The sequence below is a fragment of the Callionymus lyra genome, chromosome 3 (genome assembly GCF_982586985.1).
Source record: "Callionymus lyra chromosome 3, fCalLyr1.hap1.1, whole genome shotgun sequence".
NCBI lineage: Eukaryota > Metazoa > Chordata > Actinopteri > Syngnathiformes > Callionymidae > Callionymus > Callionymus lyra.
This window is the reverse complement of record NC_141820.1, coordinates 26,110,334-26,133,423: the sequence shown is the minus strand read 5'-3', so window position 1 is coordinate 26,133,423 and position 23,090 is coordinate 26,110,334. Positions and strand designations below refer to the sequence as shown.

The window sequence follows — 23,090 nt, the reverse complement described above, 5'->3', positions numbered from 1 at the left end:
ACACACTGTCAGTAGAATGGTAACAATAATAATCCAGCGCAAATTGTCCATTAACATTATCTATGTCCCAAAGCAGAAAGTTTAAAAGGCCCAAATAACTTTCGTCTCAATATAATTGTTTTGATGCCGTTTTACTTTAAACATTGCTCATGGTGTGAGTGAAAAAAAAAGCAGAAATAAAGTCACAGCGAGAGTTACATTATAAAAACATTAAGTTCCAGGTCATGTTTAAATCAGAACACTGACACCGTTGGAAAAAGCAATGGAAAGTGGTATGGATTTAAACTCATTGAATGACCCCCTACCAATACCAATTATCCCGTTTTATCCTTCTTGGCAGTTCATGCCTTTTTGGGCAAATTTCCGCTGATAATGGAAATAATTATAATAAAAAAGCCCATTTTGTTTTTGCATGACTCATCTTTCACGTCAGTCAATCAGACATAAACGAAAACTAGGCTGCCATCTTCGTGCGGTGACTCATCGAAGTTGTGAATGGGCTCATGTTTTTGCACAGGAAATCAAATGCAACCAAATTCAAAGTGACAGGTATATGCCAAGTCGCTAATCAAATTAAATAATGAATGTTTCCTGCTGCCAGGATATCCTCTGTGCATCAACCTGACCTCTAAATATTGCATTTGCTGCAGTGCTGCAGAGGAACAAACACACTTTGCTGTTACAACTTTTCTACTCCATAAATTTGGTCGAATACGGGAAGAAAAACAAACTTTTTTTTCACAATGATAGCATTAAACGATTGAGAAAGTGATGGTGTGGCCTTTCTCAATATTTTGATGTTAGGGTAATACTTTAAGCCAACAAAACTTGAACTTGCATCATGAAAATGTCCTTATTTCACAGAGAAAGCCTTTTAATTCAATGTGAAGTGCTTTCAAAAATATGTCATATCTACTCTATTTCCAGCATATCTTCTGGCATCATAAATAGGTTTTTTTTCCTGGACAAAGAGATAAATTTGAATAACATCTTACTAATCATGAGTATTTTGGGGCCTGAGGAAATGCTGTGTAAGCGACTGTTCAAAAAGAACATTCTTGTACCGCCTTTTAAAAGCCAGTTCTACAAAAAGGAATCATTGATTTAGACCAATGACCCAATTGCCCACAAATGGGCCACGTAGCATGATCGATATCAGACAGTGATTTCTCTGCTCTACTGAAGTCAACAAACACGAGACCAACAATTGCATGACAACTGAGCAAAACGGTGTTAAAATAAAAGAACTCATATTCCACCAATGTGAATTTTTTCAACCGTTGAAAGGGTTTCCACACCATAAATTCGGAGGGCTGGATTGAAGTCAAGCCAGGGAGAGCACGACTCCCCGCCTGCCTTGCTCCATCACTAGCTGTGTCCAGCATCATTAGGTGATGAACAGCTGCTGTGTGTAAAACATAGAAGTGTGAATAATGTGGATGGAGAGGCACCTGGTTAAGGGAGAAACGACTTCTCTCATTATCGTCCTGTGCCAGAAAACAAGGAACTTGACAGGAAGTACCACCAACGCGAAGCAGGTGAGGATCAAGACGGTGAGAAAACGTATAGAGCATATTTTTAAAAAGATTCTTTGGCTGTGTTTTTGCCTTCAACATATTTCCCCTATGCTAAAGTACTTACAATTATTACCTTTCTGTTAAATCTGCTGGAGGAGAATAGGGGCCCAAATCCTGCTGGATGGTTGGCTCAAACTATGTGATCGTGAATGTTGAATACATATAGAGATCCCATTGTTTAAGATAAAATAAGGAACCAAGACTATTGATTGGAATATGGACTGTTTGATGAAGGGAGACAAACAGAGATAATGAAGATGGAGTGAGCCTCCAAGAATGAAAAGACAATATCATAATACAACACACAGTTTGGTATGGATATTTTTTTTTGACATGCAACCTTAGATTGCGTGAAGATTTTGGCCTCTTGGCTGGTTTAGTTTATCAACCCTGCACAAGGCCAAAGTTCTCAAACTAGCCTTCTAGAATGAAACTAATAGCATATTAATGACTGCCAAAATGAGATGAGATCACATACAAAGTTTAGTGAAGACAATTACCAAATGGAAAGGCCAGTGCAACCTTTCATTCCTGCAGTGCATGATGGGATGGCTCAGAATAACAACAAATAAGTCCAATACGCTACAATTCCAATCCGACAGCAGGATTGTGATGCACATCTGTGAGGATGAGTTCTTATCGTCTAACTCAGGATATTTATTGCCAATCAGTCTTTAAGTGACTCATCAGTTTTGTTGATTCATCACCAACTTAAGTGTGGACAAAAGGGTTGATGGGTGGAAGGAATCTCGAGCATGTCCCATAAAACCTCTGATAGATGAGCGTGGAATCAGATGGTAATGAACTGGACATTTATCCAACTTTAACAGCCTCACAGGCCATCAGTGATGACATTATGTCATGTGCTCAAGGGTCTCTTGAATATCAATATGTTTTGGTCGTTTTTCTAAAAAGATGAATAAAGAAATCACTTTGACTTACGATTATTTCCTTTCAACTGAAGGACCAATAGACTCTTTAAGTACATAGATGGATATATAAAAAAACGACTTAATTAATCCCTTAAGGAAATTCCTTTGGGTTTAGTCTTTATCCAAAGAGACAAAAATATCCTCTAGAGTCTAAGGTAATGATTTGTCGTTTACTTCAATAGAAGAACTGATGATCAATAAAACGTATGTAATTATATTAAGTTAAACCTTTGATAGTTCTGCCTTGAGGCTCTATATTTTTTAATTTAGCTCAAACATTTTTGATAAAGAGTGAGATTTAAAAACATTCCAGTTTTGATGAATAAAAAAGCCTTCAATTAAAATTAAAAAGAACAACTTGATTTATTTCCATCAGATCCTTGGACAAATTTCCTAAATGCAAACAGTTTAATTTTCTATTTAAGCCTCTTTAGGTTAACAAAACCATTACATATTTTATTGTAAATCAGGGATGTCTAAACTTAACGTAAAGAGGGACATCACATTCAAAGTATAAAGCAGTTATACAACCAGTTCAACACAATTGTAAACTTGTCCACGGTCAAATAGTAAAGAATGTTTTCAATATTTAGGAAGTGGCATAGTCACTGAGCTCCATCACTTTGTAGTGTTTTTCTTTTATTCATGATCTTTTCATAGAAAAGCTTGTGAAACACCAAATATAAACATTGTGGTGTATTTGACATTCTCTGGTTGAATAATACAGTTAAGGAGAACCCAGGCTGCATGAAATGAGCTCAAGGGCTGCAAATGGCCTGTACTAAATTGTTGTACGAAATAATGTCAACTCAAGCTCAGCTCAACTTTTTTTTTTCAAACTTATCTCCATAGCCTCAGGCTATTCTCCTTGAAGTGTCTTGTCAATCAGGTTGGCATGTTCTTTTGGATTACGCCCCTAATGGGTCAAAAACGGTTTCTGCTACTGTTGTATTTCTGCAGTATTCGGTACAACTTCAAGTGCACTCAGTTAACTTCGGTGAAGTTTTTGTCGTTATTATTATCAAATTAGTAGAAAGCCAATTACAGAATCATGAATTCATCCATTGCTTACATTTATACAGTTTATTCGCTTTCTAGCTTGATAACAAAACAACTTTTCTTATAGAAAATAAAAATGACATTAGTTAAACTGAAATAAAAAACATATTTCAGAGGACCAGACATTTCAGTGATACACTTCAGTAAATACATCAAAGGGGCACAATATTGAAGCGGTAGCCATAACATGCATCTAGAGATTTTTGGGGTTATATTTAGAAAGTTTGGATTGCTTCTGAAAGTCCTGCAGTTAAAAGTGACAATGGTTTAGAGCTCGGACTCCCCACTGTGTATAGAGTGACCTCTCTCTTTAGTGTGCAAGGTCACATAGATCTATGCGAGTGGCCCCTCTGACAGTAATTACATACAGCCTAAGGAAAGAGACCGACACGCAAGTAAAAAGCGGGAGAAAAGGCCAACGTCAATAAGAGGAAGAGATAGCACATGTGGGGAGGAAATTGAGACAATAAGAGATAAACGGGTACATTAACAGATAAAGGCCCTCAAAATGAACCAAGGATTAAAGAGCAAAATCCCTCAAGCACTCGGTGATGTGCAAAAAAATATTACACGGGAAAACTAATCACTTATCAAGCCTAAATAAATGCCCTGCAACAAGGAGGAATAAATTGAACTTAAAAACTTGTTAAACCGGGATAATTAAAACAAGAAAAGGAGCTCAGAAAGAAGCCACTGGGAATAAAATATAGGAGAAGGCATTTAGTTCACAATGGTTAAGAAGATAAAAGCATAAAGATTATTTGCCGGGCTTACATATGCAAAAATAGCTGCAGGGTTTTTCGCCAACACAGCAATGGCTCAGCAGACTACAGCAAAGACATACACTCTTGAATATGAAGCTCAAGACCGTAACGTTTAAAGTAAAAAATATACTCTGGGAAAACGTTGAAATCAGGTATACTGCCCTCAGTGCGTTGGAGAGTTAAACAAAACACAAGAAAACAAATTAAGCAGCAAAGGCAGAAGGATGAAAATCAATGATGAAGATTTTACTTGACTATTTTTGTGTTTAGCTTTTGTTGTGAGAAGTGTATTGAGTTACATTAGACTTGATTTAAAGTTGAGGTATTGATGTTACTCACTAGGAGAAAAGTTGACAAAAAGAAGCAAAGAAAACTGAGGATAAGGGACAGAAATAATATACTCTATGATGAGTTACTACTGATTCTGATTATTAATGTATGAAACCCATCTCAACCATTTTGATTGAAAAATATACAAAATCTTTCAGAGGTATTCAACTTGAATTTATTATTGCAACGACATTTAGCACTATGTAACCGCTACTCGTGGATCCAAGTTTCTAATGCTGCAACATTGAAATCTGACACTTTGGATTCACAGACCTTAACTTTGATGTGCTATTCAAGGATGTGCATTGCTTTGAGGTCAGCAAAAATGTTGAGTTGGGGTAAGGCGGTAGGAGGGAAATGCGGACTGCATGGGGTAGATGAGGCAGGCAGGAATGAAGGCCACACAAGATTTGCTTACCTGGAGAAAACTCTTTTAGCTCATAAGCTCCTTTGTGAAATAACAGGTGCTTATTAAAAGCAGGAAATGAATAAATAACCTGAGTCAGCTTTGTTGGATCATCTGAAATCACGCCGGGTATCAGAGCAGATTAAATCACTCACTGTTCCTCTGTCAGAACATTTTGAGCAGAATGGTAAAACGGTGGTTTCATAAAATATCAGAAGGAGCATCATTTTCTCCCTTTGTCTCAACAGAAATTCATAATTAAAGACTTGTAAAGAAGGAGTGTCACCCTGATTATTGATTGTTATTGAACCCAGTAGTGTCCCTTAAAAAATCCACAAGGGTATGTTTCTCCTAAAAATTGTTGCAAAAGTGATGATACATACAAAATCTGTGCAAGAAGTTTTTCTTTAAGGACTTCAAAGATAGGAAGTGGAAAGGAGAAATCCAATTCTGTCTGAATAAAACCTCAGACGGAGTTGCACAGTTAATCTTTTTCCTTTCTCCTTTTTAGGAAAAATACATTTTACCATTTAAAATCTTGCGACTTATGAATGTTAAACTCCAACTCCAACATTGAACGCTTTCATGATCTGAGGTATACGGTTATTCCAGATTTTACTGTGACGGTCAAGATAGACTTGTGTATGACAGGAAAGGAAACTCATTGAACCATCCATCATATACAAGACAGACCATTAGTCAGGACAGTAGGGGAGGCATTGTATTCTGTGTACCTTAATTCATGTATACCCAGTCTGTTCGACTGAGCAGCCAAGCATCAGCACCAGGGAATGCTCATGTTTTTCCATCTCCCCAATTCTCTGACCTCCTCTCGTGTATGGTGAGAGGAGGGGGTGATTTATTCCTGTCATTGTCTGGCAATAAGCAGTGTGCCCTTGTTTGTATGTTGGGGGTGTAGGGATGCAATTGGTAGGCATAATTGTCATTAATAAAGTCAGTCTAGTGTTAAATACGAGACACAAATGTGAGACATGATGATAAATAGCTTCTGTTACACTAGTCAGTCAAGCCACTTCATGGTAGTTTACTCCTCTTAATTGAAATTCCTGTGCAATTCCTCCAAAACTGATTTATCCATCATTAGGCCTTTGTTTGGATTTAATTCATCACAAGGAGAAGTACTGAGGAAGACATAATAGACATTCATGCATGGATCGCTGCAGTCACGGCTTACCTGTCTCCACGTCTTGGGCATAGAAGTGCAAAGTGTCAGAAATTTCTGTGACACACACAGATTTGTAGTTAGCCACCCTCTCTTTCGCCTCCGTTGGTTGGACGACCTCCTCCAATGCTTTCTCCTCATAATTGGACCAAACCTGAAAGAAACACACGGTTTTTAATATTTGGTGGTCTTTTATTACGTTTGTCACATCACAAATACACAGAACAGCAACCTTCACAAGAAGTACAGAAGAAAAAGACATTAGCAAACAATAAATCAATAACAATGACTTCAACAATTGATCCCTATTCCTAGAATGTTTAAATCTTCCCTGGTATCAATTCTACATGGCATTTTATTTTGAGGCCATGATACACTTCAATATGGATCAAGCTAGGGACAAGAAACGCTTGCCAAGGGATATTGATGCAAGTAGTAGTGAAAGTATTTGTTGCTTTTTATTTCAACCAAGATAATTAGCTTCGCCCATACCTTCAAAGGAACCCACCACTCTAACATAGTCACGGATCAGTTATTAAAACATACCAAGTGTCAACTTACATTCACATCCTAGTGTGAGAACGGTGTAATTTCAATGTGAAAACGCAAACTCGAATGCTACTGTTTGCAGTTTCATTGGTGTACAAAAATATAGAAAAGCCCTTCTGGGTTGGCTTCCTTTTTAACTACGAAAAAAGTGCTTTAATCATTATAGAAATTAATGCAAACACAAACACCAACAGTCTACCAAAGATCAACCTCAAATATAGGACAGAAACACAAACAGAAAAAAAAGTAATTATGGGGTAAATTGGCCATTTATCCAAGTGCTTGGAGTGCAATTTAACCTTGGAAATAGCACCAAGGTTATTAATGCCCCACCACCAATTTATGACTTTATTCGGGACATCCTTCTAGAACACACCAGTATTTCCAAACCTGCAATAAGCCAAGTGCATGAATGAAACTGCTCTGCAAACACTGGCATCACAAGTGCAACTTACAGTAAGTGCCATCATTGCAGCGCTGGTACAATGTCAACTACAAAAGCATCACTGTTTATGTTTATGCAATACTTGTATATGCAGGTTGCATAGCTTCTATTCAGGATGAAGGTTAGTTTTCCCTCGGCTCTGCTGGAGAAGCAGAGGGCAGGAGGCTCATTAGGAAGAAGTGTTTTGCCTTGGGCCTCGAATCAAACTGCATGGATGTCAGTTGATGTGTGTGCTTGCAAGGAGCAGGGGAGAGGATCCGGAAAGAGTGGGCGGTTGTTTCAAGTGAATATGTTTGTAAACAGCTTCAATTGTTGGTAATGTTAGTTATTTAGTAGAGGAAATGCTCTAAGGTAAGAATTGAGATGTAGAGGACTACAACTGGTCGAGCTACAGCAACAGAAGCAGCACAACTACCAGCTGGGTCTCTGGGCTATTCAAGTGCTTTCTTTAAAAAGGTTACACTTGGACAAGAGTGAGACGGATTAAAAACAGGACTATTAGCCAAGTGGGTTGAGGCAAATTATTTAGACTGGTATCAAAGTTAATTCAATTACTAAGTTTGAGTGTTGTCAATTTCTCCCCTCTCTGCCTTGGCTCATCTTTGCTAGCGTTTGAGCTCAGATAATCAGTCCCTGGGCTTTTATTACACTCCGGCTTGCCAACATTATCCTTTTCCGTGATGGAAATTGGCAAGCCTTCTACTAGAAGAAGTCTACCGAATTGGTACAAAGCGAGGAGAAATTATTATAAAACAATAATGAGAGGAACGGCTATGACATGTTAACATGTTTTCATGAATTAAAACGCCATTTTTACCTTTTATATTCCACTACGCGTACTTGTGTGTCCGTAAAATAACTCAAATTGTATGTTTTAAGGAACTGTTGACAATGGGACAATACCATCTGGGGAATTGTCACTCTGTGGTGCAGAATGAGCTTCGGCACAAGCTCCTATTCTTGCTCGTTGAGTGTTGTCAGTGTTTGGAGTTCAAGAACTAACATGCATAAGAGATAATATAATATAAATACAATAAGTGTTGAGATAAAAGCTTGCACTCTCTTGCGTTATAATTAATCATTGACTTTACTAATGGTCTTAAGCCTAATAAACAAGTGCCTGGATAACCAAAAACAACAAAAGTAGGATACAAAATGCTGGGATGAAAATACTGCGAGAGGACACAAGAATATGAAGGAAGTCAGCTCAGCACATGAAGAAAGGGATCATCAGAAGAGGATGGACTGTCAGGCAGAGCTCAACGATAGCCATCAGGTGTAGTTAGAGATTGGGATAGAAAGACCAGAATGTGGCTGGTCAGGTCAGGACAGAGGGATGTCACCTATGACTTGGGATTCATGGATCTTTTTTTTATATTTTTTTTCCTCCATTACCATATCGATAGTCAATGGTGACCACAAGAAACATTGAAGCTTCATATTCATTTTTCTGCCTTACATCTTACTGGATAAACAGTTTGCAAACTTTGGACCTGAAATAACTGTCTAAGCGTATTCACGATACTCTGGAAGGCTTCTATAATCCGTCAACTTTCTACCTTAAAGATATGACATTTAACATGTATATGACTGGGGAAAAGTTTTCAAGTCAAACTCTGGTTTGGGCACATGATGGCACCCGTGCTGAAACATCAAAAGCTGAAATGTTCTGGTGATGCTCATAAACATTGCTCGGCCGTTAATCCCACCTAGTGCACCAATTAGGGATGAAAAAGATTAGCGTGTCACCATTCATTAGCCCGGCTGTCATCATCGTGGCACCTTTTAGAGAGAGTGGGCTTACGATTGGATTGGAAATCTCACACGGCCGTGAGGTTTCCTCTTGACCTTCGACTCTACGTGTGTGGCTATCAACGCGACCAGAGATGGACATCTGGATGCCGCTTTATGGCTCGCGGGGAAATGAATGTGCCTAAATTATGATAGTGGGCTTCCCAAGGAACTTTTTCCTTTGCTTGAACGTAATGATCCATGTGCAATAAGGGAATATGAAGACAAAACATCAAATAGTTAGGAGATATAGTTCAGTGTTGACGCGACTATTGGATTCAAAATGATCGTCATATTTTCAAAAACGGATCGAGTGCGAGTAGTTGCTTGATCATTCGGAAGCGTCTTGGATTTCGCGAGTGCCGCGTTGCAACCTCAGAGTTTTATCTCTTTATAAACTGCACACACACTTGTACACAGAGCCACACAAAGTGCCCAGGGCTGATGACCTTCCGTGAGCAGCCAACCATCCTGTTTGTTCCACTTGAATGCAGGTATATGCGACTGCTGCTCTGCAACTGCAGCCAGACGCTGGAGCCACCGAGCTGGCAGAAACAATGAGAGGGGGAGGAGAGGAGAGAGGGATAGGAGGAGGGAGAAGGAATGGCTGGCCATTAAGCACAGACTGAAAGGACAACAAGGCCTAATAATGGAGGCCAACCCGAATGAGATGGCAGGTTAGTCTGACCTTCACAACTCCGGAGAAGGAAAACACACTTGCATCTAAATGAGTGACAAGTGTGAGCTCATCGCGGTAATGCTATATTGGGGAAAGCGCCATTCATGCTGATCCTGCAACCACAACTACGAGGCTAAAGGAAGTGTTCAAGCATGCATTCGGGGGATTAGGCAAATTTCCATTTTTACAAATATGCGTACTCACTCACACGTGGAGCTTATGTTGGCTTCGGGATCGTCACCTGCTTGCTCTCTAGCGGGAAAAACACCGTTCTTACCACGACTGTCACACTACCTTTCCCGGTTTAATGCTTTACAAATGTAGACATGCTCAACCATGGCGTGTGGAAGAACATGCAGTAAGACAGGGATTACCGATAGCTACAATTCAGTGCGTTTAAGCCTTCATAGGAAAACAAGTCTACGTTCTTAGTCCGGGTTAAACACATTTTTTTATTTTAATTTGTCAGACGCCTTTTAAATGTTTGTTTTTTTTTAAGTTCCGAGACAACAAGGTCTACACAGTCACTACAAACACTTTATCTTGCATACATCTTTACACACATCCACATAAAAAACCCTGGAGAGGTTTGTTATCAACATGGTATCGAGTTTTCCATTCCTCCTTACATTGTAATTTGCATAGTGTTATAGCTAATTCATTATGTGGTCACACTTTGAGAACAATCGAAATCAATACAAGTCTGCAATTCAGAAGAAAGCACTTTGTGAATAGATCTGGAGCCCATTATTCTCCAAATGAAGCGCACTTTGGAAAGAATGCTCGACTAATATGGCTGAATATCATCCTTCACTTATGTATAAAACCTGATAAATATTTTTCACCTATTAAAAGTAATAATGAAACTGCATGTCTAAATGTTTCTGAAGAAACTCGGAGGTGGATAGAACAGGCAGTTGTTGACATTTTTAATAAAAAGTGGAGGTGAAACAGAAAAAGTAATTTTTATACACACAAATATTTGCAGCAGCAACTTTACTGCATATTGAAAATTAATTGAATAAACGCAGCAAATGTGAATGACATTTAATAAATGTGAAAACACATTTAGATTCAATCAATGTCAAGTGCAGCGGATTCTGTTTTTTTCAAATATTTCCTTTCTGAACAAATCCTTTGACCAGACGGTGACAAAGGTATATCAAATCATTTGATTGACAGACCGACTACTCCGTTCTTGCTCTTTGGTTTATTTCTGTCTGAAAGCTGAAGGTGTCCAATATCTAGAGTGTCTCACATCTTCTCCATCTCCATCCCGACGAGCAGCATTCCAAATGACTCCCCAAGAAAAATGACCGTGCGTATAAATCATGATTGGAGTGTAACTTGACAGACGGGTGTCGGGCTGGTCAAATTGCCGCCGTGCTCTAAATGGATGAGACATTAACCCAATTCACCCACGCGGCCCCTAAAAAAGGTCTGCCTCCGAGGTTAGAGGGTTTGTTGACGGTACATTAACCCTGGCAGCTCACCTTATGATGGAGCTGACCGAAGAGGGCGGGATAGAGACATATCTTTCTTAATACATAAACAATATACGTCTATTTATTTTAGAGCATTACATTTGTGAAGTTTTATTGGAAGAATAAAAAGTTGTTGTTTTTTTAAACTATGTCTTCAAATACAGAGGCTGAAAGTAACATATTATATTATGGAAAAATCTCGAAATCAATCCATTAGAAGAGTATAAATGAGAAAATGGGAAGATAACAGGAAGTTACGTTCAGAGAATGGAAAAGACAATCTTGACTTGAGAAAATATGGTAATATACCTGTATAATAAAAGTTTTATTGATTAAAAATCGTACACCTTTGATGATTTTATGTGATGTTCACTTTTTTCCTTATTCCGTTTGCTTTGAAGTGCACAGATTATATCCTTTTCCATTAGATCCAAAAGAACACATTTTAAAATTATTTTTGATGTTTCATCATCCCCATTATAAATAACAATTAGTTGGTATAATTGAACGAATATTTACACCCCTAATTTTTTTATATGCCATGCGTTTATTGTGATAAAAACAGTCAACCTGAGAGAAGTGTAATAAAACATATATTCTACTGTCGTTTCTTGTTTTTCTAGAATATCTAAAACCGCTGTGTAGGTTAAACCGTCAAATTATATGTTTTTCCTGAATTTGCATAATTCTTCAAATGACACAAAGAGGTCACGGCTTCCATCAGTCAAACCCAACCAGTTCTCAAGCTTGAACGCAGCAGAGGGACAGAGGTTTAAGTCTCTCAGATGTGGTTACTTAGCAGATAAATTATGCATTAAAACTGCACAGGTGGTGTGGGACAGGTTTTTTTTTTTTAAGGTGACTTGAGGAAGGTGAGCAGCTGGGGAATTCAGAACCAAAACAGGAGAGCGTGTGACGGAGGGTGGGAAAAGAGGAGAAAAGGATACTCTCTTTATATCACAGCCAACAGATGTTCTCCCTTGAAAAAAGGTAGCAGGCAGTCGGTGAGGATACTCGGGCCCGGCTTACCTCCTAATATGACGCTGTCAAGCACACGCATGCATGCAGACCGGTATTATAGCTGAGGACCGGGGAGCCCGGAGCAAACGTACTATCAACTTGTAACATTTTTAAAAAGTATATTCAAAATGAGAGGTTTAGCAAGCGTCGGCCACAAGCTGTAACTGGGTACGTGACGGGGATAAGAACGGTCGCCTTTGTCCTCTGGGAACCAGCACCTGGCTGTAAAGACCAGATGACTGAGGACACAATGCCGCCGCTTATTGCTAAAACGCCAGGTCCGCTCGAAGCAGTCGATTCAACAGCCTTATGTCAAGAATTTAAGTGATTCCAGCTACACTTTTCTGAAGGTGCAGACACAAAGGATCAAGTTAAAGGAAATTGAGGGCTTCGACGTGGAACATTTTCTTCATACTAGAAAAGCTTATTTTTTACTCACAATGCATGAAAGGGATTGTTTTTTATTTTTTAAGATGTATCCAAACCAAGGTTGTAATTTGCGAGGTTGGATAATAAACTGCCGGTAATTATTCTTATAATAATTATGGAATATGCAATGTTATAAACAATACGATAAAGGTTTTAAGTTGCTTTGTTTACTTATTCTGAAAAAGCTCATAGGAATTGTTTTTATGAAAAAATGAAGTCAATAAAAAAAGGTAGATCAACGTCTAATTTTAAGTTATCTATATTTATCTAAATGTTAAATAATAACCCAATATACGGGCCATTATCCAGACATTTCATTTATTTAGTTTTTTCGTGTGATGTAAGTATTTGCAGAGCAACACTACAGAAAGTTCAGAAGCAGTGCCTTTGTTTCCAGTGTCTTTGGTCATGATCTAGAGATACGGGAGGACAGGAAGGCTTTGTTCCAACTCCCATAGTAACGTAAGCTTCAGGGAAATACCCGTCTCTCCGTCAGCTACCAGTCGACTTTCATCATCTGAGGTTACCTGCCCAGCTTCAATCCATTCTCTGGGTTTTAAGTAAAGGGAAAAGAAACTAGTGCAGTCGAGTCGTCTCTCAATGAAATTCTTTACAAAACAATGGGATTGAGTGTCATGATTTATTCCATGTCTTAAATATGTTTGGTACGTCAAACTGAAGTCTGAGCATATTGGATCCAAAAGGTTTGGGTAGTGCTCATTTTATTAACCAACTTAGTGTAGATGACTTTAATAATAATCATATTCTTTTTCAAAGACGTCACATCTATAAATGAAAAGCTGTATGATGCAACTGTGCCATCCCAGCACAACAGTATTCGAATAAGCTACTGAGAAAGTACTGCTACAATACACTTACAACCCATCTTCATCGCCCTACTTACTCAAACCTTTTCTTTTCACGTCTCTAATGTTTACAAAAAACACTGCTTTCCTCATCATCAAGCTTTTCAAGTCTACCGTTACCATGAAAACAAAGCAGCACAGGCGATTTCCTCACTCTGCATTGATAAATTACATTTGAAGAATATATTAATAATTATTTCTAGTGATCTTTCACTTTATTTGCACTTGGGGTGAGTCAACAGTGGCATTAAACAGAAGACATAGAGCATGGAAATGGGGCAAGTAGGGATTAGAGTAATGGTAGTGATGCTGCATCGCAGCAAGTGGCAGAGGTTAGTGCAGATGAAGAGATAACTAAACAAACAAATAGGAAGAGGAAGAATGCAAGTAATAAAAGCCAAGGAGAGTGAACTGATGTAGAGTTTTTGATTCGGTTTCTTGGTAAGCAATGTAAAAAGAGTAAATCCATCAGGTAAATTGACCTATAATTATCATTAGGTAAGTGCATACAAGATTGTTCCTCAGTTCCCCATTAGAAAAGAAAAGTTAAGTAAAAAATTAGTTTGATGACCTTAGAAAAACCTTCATGGCGATGACAAAGTTCAGTGGAGTAGTACACCGCACTGTCAAGAAAAACACTTAGAGGAAAAAATGACAAGTGCAGTAACATTTGAGGCCATGGCCATTGAATAAAGTACACACAAAAATGAACAGACAAAAACAACAAAGTCAACTTGAAGCCATTGCCGTTGTGACGAGAGCTTGTTTATGTAACCGTCTCACCCCTGGGCATGTGAGAGGAGATGGAAAGAGACATAGTCCCAAAACTGGGAGAGTGGTCCCATTCTCTAGTTTTACTGATAAACGCAAGGGTGGACACAGTAAGTGAACTGACCTAAATAACAACCAGAATCAAGTTGTGCCGTACAAAGAGGGAGAAAATGCCCTTTTTTAAAAATCGCAGTTTGAAATGATGAAGGACAAACATCAACTTCCAACATTAAAAAAATAAAATATATAATAATATACATCTTTTTAATTACAAAGGGATTTAGAATTCAAAGCACAAAAAAGTACTTTTGTATGTTTTTGCAAAGCTCATGTCAGTTTCATATATGAAAGAAAACCATTATTTTGAAGCTCTGCTCTCTATAATCACATGATGGTTGAGCGTTTCAAATTAAATCTTAAACTTTAGACATAGGACCCAAAAATACTGGCAAGTTCAAAATGTTTGGATTGCTGTCAAATCATTGGATTTAATGATTAAAAAAGAAAATAAAGAAATCTACATCATGCTTCAATCTTGTTTTCTGATCCATTTTTGTATAGCCAACTTCATTAAATCCGTCTTTCCCGTTTTATCTAATTTTAGTCATACATTTTTATCATGGGTCTAAAAACAGTGCGACTACAAAGTGCATTGAATAATAGGATGAACTGAGTGACTATACAACATCATAGATGAATTTGCATTCTGGTGCATTGTGTTTTTACAATTTAAGTTTCTCATTTCTTACTAGGAGATTCTCAACGTACTCACGGTATTCATATCATTTCTATGAGACAAATTTAATTGAGAATTTGAGTCACAAAAAAAAATGTAACGGACAAGGCGCCACTGATTATCCGAATTAACAAAAAATCCTAGAAATTATTTTATTTTTTAAACGTGTGCAAAAGCCTCACATGGTCAAACTTCACGATGTGAAAACAGCACAGTGTTATCTCCTATTGTTGGAAAACCTGCTAGCTGGCAAGATAAAACAGATTGTGGTTGGAAAAATACAACTTCATGAGTGAGTCCACTAAATTGGGAGGGAAGTTAAAAAGTCAGGTGGATGTAGGGGACAGTTTAAAGAAAAACGAAATCCACAGAAGCTTTGTATTCAGCTCGGGCGACACGTGAGGTGAAGAGGAGAATGGTAAATAGAATGCCTAATTTGGACTTAAATTGGAAAAGTGCAGAGAGTCTGGGAAGGAGTTAGAGTAAGAAGCTGGCTGAATGAAAGACGATACAAAGGGGAGGGTGGAAAGGGGAGCGACAAGGATAATCGTGTGCAGGTACTGAAGCAAGACCAAAATGTATGAGGGGATAAAACAGTGGTGGAGAGTTTAACAGGGGAAAAGCAAGAATAATGAGACTTTAGGAGAGTGGACATCAGGTGGCAGGAGAACGAGAGAGGAGAAAAATGCATTTAGCAGGAGAATTGGATGCTCAAGTCAGAGGAGTCCGTCAATGAGCAGTGGACTGTGCGAGTAATAAAGAAACCCGATGAGGTGTAAGGATCAACGCAGACTAGAAGAGCTCCTCTCCATTATGACTCCAAGTAGATTATCTAGCGAATCAAAGCAAACCACCGGCAACATATAACAAAATAAAAAGGCATGAAAAGTCAACGAACAATGGAGCCACTCACGGGCCTGCAAAGAAACTTGGGGTAAGTTGGGGTGAGTAAATAAGGTCTGATGCTAATGCCCTTAAACTAAAACAAACAAATTAATAAAGTAGGGCAAGGATTAAAGATCCTAACACGTGGAGAGCACATTTACATGGTTGCCTGAAGAAAGAAAATTTAGCATTCTATTAGCAGCATAGGAGAGCACAGCAGGCAGGGTGGCAGGGCGAGGGAGGGGGGATTCTAATGCCGACCCGTATTAAACAGAGTCAAGTGTAACTGCAAGCAAGGGGCCCTAAAAATGTCAAAGTCTATGCAAATGTCTGGAACTGGCGTGCGTCTTATTTTTAGAACAAACGTGGACAGCCTACGCGCTTTTCTTTCTTTCAGAGATTAAACAAAGACTATCTGAAAAGACACCTGGAGCTGCGGTAGAAGCTTGCAGGCTTAATACTTTTTTTTTTTCCCCTTCACAGTTTCTGTCTGACGACTCCAAAAATATACAAATGTCAATTGTCTGGAGGGGAGAACGTCATTCTTGCTGCCACTCGCGATGGATGTTCTTGCCAATATATCCGTGCATGCTTGTCGGTACGCATGACGGCGAGGATATGGAAATTGCTCGGTTTTAACTTGTAAGTATAACAAAGTTAATTTGTGTATTTATTTAAAGTGATAGTTTGAACACAATTAGATATCCCTAATTTTCTCAAGTTTTTTGATTATCTCTAGAGTAAATGGTGCTCAGTTTTCTTCATCCAAAAGAAACTAAAAAACACCTAAATACTTCCAAACTGCTTGTATGTAAAGTCAATCTCTTTATTGAAGCCTCGAAGAGGAAAATTCTTACGGAAAACTTAATTAAGTCTGTATTATACGTTTTTTTTTAGTGTACACTGCTGGGCAATCAGCGCACACAATATCGCAAGTGATTCCATTGTAGAAAGTAGACTGGAAGTGCTCGGGATATTACGCCTAGAATACTTTTATACAATTCCTGACGTCAATGCTTCCAGTACAAGATGTTCACAGACTAGCAGTACGGAGGTATTCAGATGTTTTTAGGCATTTTGAAAGAAGTTAAAGACAAAGATAACTGAGCTCAAGTTACTACATTAAAATTAATATACATTTTTGTCTCTAACTCTAGAAAGGAACAGATTACTCTTACCCCAACATGAGGGCGCGTAGAAAATGTTTGTAGTTTGAAATGTGGGTGAACCAACCCTTTAATGGGCATCTGTAAAATGATTTAAGATTATAACACGGCTAAAGCGCATCATCAGTTTCATCGTAATCCTCAATAGGCATGTTAAATATTTTAAGGCATATTGACCGAATCGGCATGATAAGTTAAGAAAAAAAGCCAGCCAGAGTTTGACATTTCTGCATCGTGAGAGAAAAAATCTAAAGATAATTCTCTGACCCAGGTCCCGTTAGTGCATGTCCTTCACGGGCCCTTATACCGGGAGAAATAAATAAATTGGGTCAGAAAAAAAAAAAAAAAAGAGTGGTGGGAGGGAATGCCCCGAGACATACAACGCAGAGGAAACCAGGAAAGCAGAAAAATAGGTCCACCTGGGGGATGCGTTTCCTATTGCGGGTGGCAGGCTAAGCATGCGTTAATCAGCCTATAATACGACACACTGCGTCATATTACATTAAGCTCTCTGCTGGTGTTTTCCCTTCTCTCACTTTCGTCAGCCCTCTGCCTTGTTCCTTCCTGTCCCTTCCGAGTGCATGGAAAGGTTCTGATGGCGTACAGTGAGGGACAGCAGGAACTACTTGAGTTATTTCCGCACTAGTGAACCGGAGGAACTCGCAAACCTGACCCTCTGTGGACCATTGTTTGTAGCGGATGTGTCCTTTGCATAAGTACAATGATGAAAAGCCACAAGGACAGTAGTTGAAAGGCAGGAAAAACATGCTCTGGACAGGAACACATCAATTAGCATGCAAACAAACACACTTAGATGCAAATATACAACACAGACGGTAATTAGAGTCAAGTCTAATGTAAGAAGCCGACTGCTTCACGTATGGTCCATGTGTCCGCCTAATGACAGCCGTTCACACGAGATAGTGTTTTTCTCCAGTCGGACGGTGCCCTTGTATGCGATGTTATTGTGCAAAACACACACATGGGCCATGTCTGAAGGGAACAAGTAAATAGTTTAAGTGGGACAACCTTGTTTTAAAAGTGCTACTCTCAAGCGCTTTGTGTTGCTAGGAAACACAAACCCTCTTACAGCTTCACTAATGCCTGAGCAGACCCTAATAACCATCCATCATGGAATTCTGGGATGTGGTATAGGGTCAAAAAAGATGGATTACAATGGTAAATAAGATGGAAGGACATATAAATCAATACTTGGGTGATCTACATCTGCATACGAGAGGGTTTTTTTTTTAACCAACATCATCTCATTATGGTGTGTCAACTAAAGTTTATTATTGAAACAATATATAGTCCAATTTCTTAGATTGTGTTCAACTATTAAATGTCATATTTCAGAATCAGACACTTTTACTGCCAGTGTCATAACATAGGATTGTTCGTGGTGCAAGAACAGAATAAAATTATGAAATGAGATAAGACACAAAATAAGCGATAAAGAAACAGAACTCAAGTACCAAGGCAGCCATTCTTCAGTGCTTATTGTATATTTTCTCAAATAGATGGCATTTCCAATTTTTTTGAACGATAAAACGGTATTAAAAAGCGGATCGTTTTGCGCCGTAGATTCATTAGAGCGCGACTGTATGTGACAGACTGCTGAATTAGCATCTTGGAACTTGGACGAGAGGGAGTGAGAGAGGTCATGGTGCATGTAGCATCCACATCAGTGGGCCCACTAATCGCTTCCTGTGTCCTTCTGTCTCTCCGCTCCGGGGCACTGAGCGGTCCAACTTGCAGCTGACAGTGCTGGCCTGGCAGGGGGGTTGTCCTAAGAGAGCATGTGGATGGGTCTGTCTGCACCACTGGTCTGCACATGCTGCAAGTGTGTTTGAGTAAGCAAGATTGAGACAGTGAGAGTATGGTGTAGGCACATTTGGCACCTCCCTCCATCTGCAAGCAAGGTTGTGTATGTGGTCTGTGGTGCATTGAAAATCAGATTATGTAATCGTATATGGAAAAAGCCTCCGTCAGCTATTTGCTTTTTGTGTGGCGGACAGTTCATTTTATGCTCCGAGTATTGAAAGGCAGTCAACTCTGAATTGGAATGCTGAAGCAGAGCAAACAAATAGAGAGCAAATGGCACGGAGACAGAACATGAATTCTATACATATGAATGTGAAGACAATCCGGATGCGCACACTGGATTATGGGAATATGTGGTCGGTAGTGCACACTCTATTCCCGTCGTATTTACAAAGACTCCTGGCCTGACATGGGTCACCTCTCTCATCGTGGCTGCAGGCGACGATGTCCCCTTGCTTTGATGTTGCCGTCCTCTTTCTGCAACCTTCATCTTACGTGGCAACTAGGCCAATGTATCTCACTGTAATTTCCATAAATGGAGAGAGGCTGTGGAGGAAAAACTATATCCCACCTGCCTCTTTGCTTCCACTGTAAATCTAAGTTTGGGTCACGGGGGCAGCGGCAGAGAAAAAAAAAACTCTTAGGGGGTGAAAAAAAAACAAGGTGCACCTGGACATGCCTCGAGTATCACAACAGCAGGACTAGCAGCAGTCTAAAAAGATTCCCAAGCCGCCTCATCTGGTATATGTGAAGAAGCAGCACTTCTATTTTGAGTCACTCCCAGATGACTGAGCTCCTCCCCTCATCATCCAGAGAGTGTCCATCCAACCAATTATAAAAGTCTCTGCTTTCGTGTCCTTTAAAGTTTATGAAATCCAATAAAACATATTTATGAACTATTATAAATGAAAGATTTTTTGTCAGCAATCTGCAAGCTCAGTGATTTCTTGTTGATTTATCCGTTTCCATTGATTCCATTAAGAAGAGAAGACTGCTTTTTCTATAGAGAGTTTTTATTGTGGTAATGGAATGTTAAACATAACAATTGGTTTGTGAAATGGTTTTGAAAAGAGCCTTACAACCGCCTGTAAAATCTGTACGAACTTAAATGACATCCTCAGATTTTATATTGGACGATTCACTGCATAATTAAATGTTGTAGAGGCATTTAATTTTCGACTCGGCCCGTACTTACAATCTATTCACCTCTGGAGTAGGCTGGATTTATTCAAGGCAATATGATGTTTTTGGATTTGTTATGTCATGATTACTGGTCCTCTCGACAACAACACATCGTCCATTGACAAATGGACATTCAGAGAGGGAAATTATTGAGAGAAAATTGACGGAGGGTGTGGGGGTTGTGGGTGATGGAAATATCGACGTACTGCTTTTATATTGAATATAATCCATGCTGAATAATGAGATATGGATGTGCACACTTAAAGATTTAACAAGAATTTGACATGTCATCACAAAAATAAAAGGCACGATTGCATTTCTCTTACATTGAGGGCGATATAAAATTAAGTCGTCAAAATCATTTAATTGGGGGAGGGGAAAAACTCTTCATTCAAAAGTAGTGATGAATTGAGATGTCCATGATTTTTCACTTCTTTATTTGAATAAATAGACAAACCTATTAGCTTTTAAAGAGAAAGCAATTACTCTATTCAATCATGGAGCCTGACCAGGAAGCTTTGCTTTTTTAAAGGTCTCTTGCACAATTACAAAATTATATGAATTAAAAGTTGTGCAGAGAACAGTGTCAGGAATAACCAAGGAAACTAAGACAGAAAGTAGTATCAAAGTAATCCACATAATCACGGGAGAAGTATTACAGTCGATATAATAGAGGGAGGAAAAAACATGTAGGAAGGCATTGAGTCCATAAAAATAAAACAAGAAAAGACTAATAAGATGTGGAAATAGAAAGAATGAGAATACTGGAAATAATTAGTGTTACAAAGGATTTGAAGAATTGGGAGGCAAAGGTCGGACAAAAATATACTTAATATGGATAATGATTTGCTCTCACTTCGTCTGGTTAACGGTCACCTCGCTCTCCTCAATCCTTGAGAAACTAACGTTTCAGAGGATCATCCCAACTGACAAAATAGACAACTGAAGACTCACTTTAGCCATCAATTGTCCTCCTGTCCTGTCATAAAACACCTATGGAACAGCGGTCAACAAATACTATGCTAATTAGGAGCGGGTAGTAGTACTAGCAGTCGCTTATTTAATCCACTTTAGGGCTTACATTCGACAAAGGCTCATCCATTACAAGAGCTGAACTCGCAATAAGAGGTCTTACTTGGGAGACACTTCAGGATTCAGTTGCAATTCCATTCGAATTAGGATGAGAAGTACCGGGAAAGCAATTTACAGTTCAGGGTTGCCAATCCTATTTTAGCGGTGCAGCCCAAAAAAGGGACAAGACACGGGTTCAGTGTGAGTTCGCCGATTGATTTGGTAACTTACACCCAAGATCACAAAACTAAACACTTCCTCACTCTGGTTGGTTCTAAGGATATTCGTTTTCCAAATAAAGTTAAGCCGATTGAGAAAATAAAATAGCTACGCTTTGAAAACCTTTCCCCACAAAACCCCTCGGAAAGCTTATGAGAAACTAGACGTCTTTTTCCCATTGGTCTAATTTGAGCAGAAACTCATTCTATTAAGTCATTAGATCTAAGCACTTTTTGGTCCAGGGTGGTATTTGCAGGAGCAGCATCAACATGGCGTCCTGGGCCCCCCGCTAGTGCGCCCCTTTTTTTTTTTTTTAATGAGAAAATGTGTGAGAACACACCCCCTGTGCTTCATTATGACATCCTTGTTTCCTTTAAGGGAGGTCTGACACAGCATAATCACAGCTGTCTTACATACCCCCAACCGCAGGGACATTAAAGATAGGGCAATGAGACAGGAGGAAGAAAACCGATGCAATCTCGACTACCTAGCATCAGCCTACACAAGCTCAGCCTGCACTCCAAATGAAAGAACGGAGAAAAAAAGTGCGAAGCACTCCAAATATCACGGGGGAATCCCTCGGGGTTAATTAGAGCACATGGTCCCATCTCACCTGCCATGAAGTTGCATACGATGCAGCCACACATGCAGACGATTAGGAATGTAGTGTTCCATAAAGACCGGATCCACAAACACGTCGGCCTGTGGCAAGTTCGCGGCCGAGGCAGGTTTTTCATTAGCCTTCGATATTAAAGACTAAACGACTAACTAACAAGTTCACACCTCAAAATGTAGTTGTTTACATTTGTAAGGTTTATATTTTTTTTAAGCTAACCTTTTAGAAACAGTGGGACTGATAAATATGACTTAGCGAGATTGATATATTTAAATAAAATGAGGCAGTTACTAATATTAGATTTAAAAAGGCTTGAAACTACGACGACAAATTAAACTGTGTACAGTATACTGCAAAACTCTCCTATTATTATTCAGTTTTTTTGTCAAGTTCAAATCTAGTCTTTCTGCTGGTAAGGTGCTACTCAGCAAGTTGTTCATCCCTTAGTTATTAAAGGGCGTTGAGGTATTGCTAATTTTTTTTTGTTTTCATAGGCAACACATCAAATCTGCTCAAGGGCCACAAAGGGCCAGACGTTATCCACCTAAAACCCTCTCTTAATTCCGAGATATGATACAGATTACTACCTCCTATAAATGTCTAATTGAATTGGCTCGAACATTTTAATTAGGACAATCAAGTGTGTCATACGACAGCAGTCCATTTGTCAGGAGCTGAAACAGCCGTCGGGCGTCCAGCGCATTCAGGAAGTGGCTGACTATAAGCATGACAGATTTAATGGACAATACATCACTTTTTTATTGCAAGAAGAAGCAATCTCACACCTAAAAGGGGCAACGGCGAAAAAGAACAGGATGAGAATACGAGGGAGATTAGAGTTTCGAGGGATAGCGAAGAGCAAGAAGAGGGCGACGGCTTGCTAGTTACTTCATGCATCTAGCAAGGGCGACTGGAGGAACCATAATGGGAATACTGGGCCAGATCAGGATCAATGTGAAAAAGGGCTCCATCCATCAAAGCACTCCCATTGAGGAGAACAAACCTCGGTGAGAACAGATTTCTGTCCAAAATAGCTTGATTTTCCAGGTGGACTTATCATCTTAAATTGCTGAAGACTCACGATTCAGCTTTTGCATTGGTGTTCT

The 23,090-nt window shown here is 39.1% G+C and overlaps 1 protein-coding gene across 1 annotated transcript in view; it reads right to left on the bottom strand.

Moving 5' to 3' along the window:
• snd1 (staphylococcal nuclease and tudor domain containing 1) overlaps positions 1–23,090 on the bottom strand; it is a 123,156-nt gene that overhangs the window by 32,008 nt on the left and 68,058 nt on the right. The window contains exon 19 of the mRNA XM_087787301.1: positions 6,264–6,405. Coding sequence (XP_087643427.1) covers positions 6,264–6,405 — 142 coding nt within the window. The remainder of the gene's footprint in view (positions 1–6,263; positions 6,406–23,090) is intronic.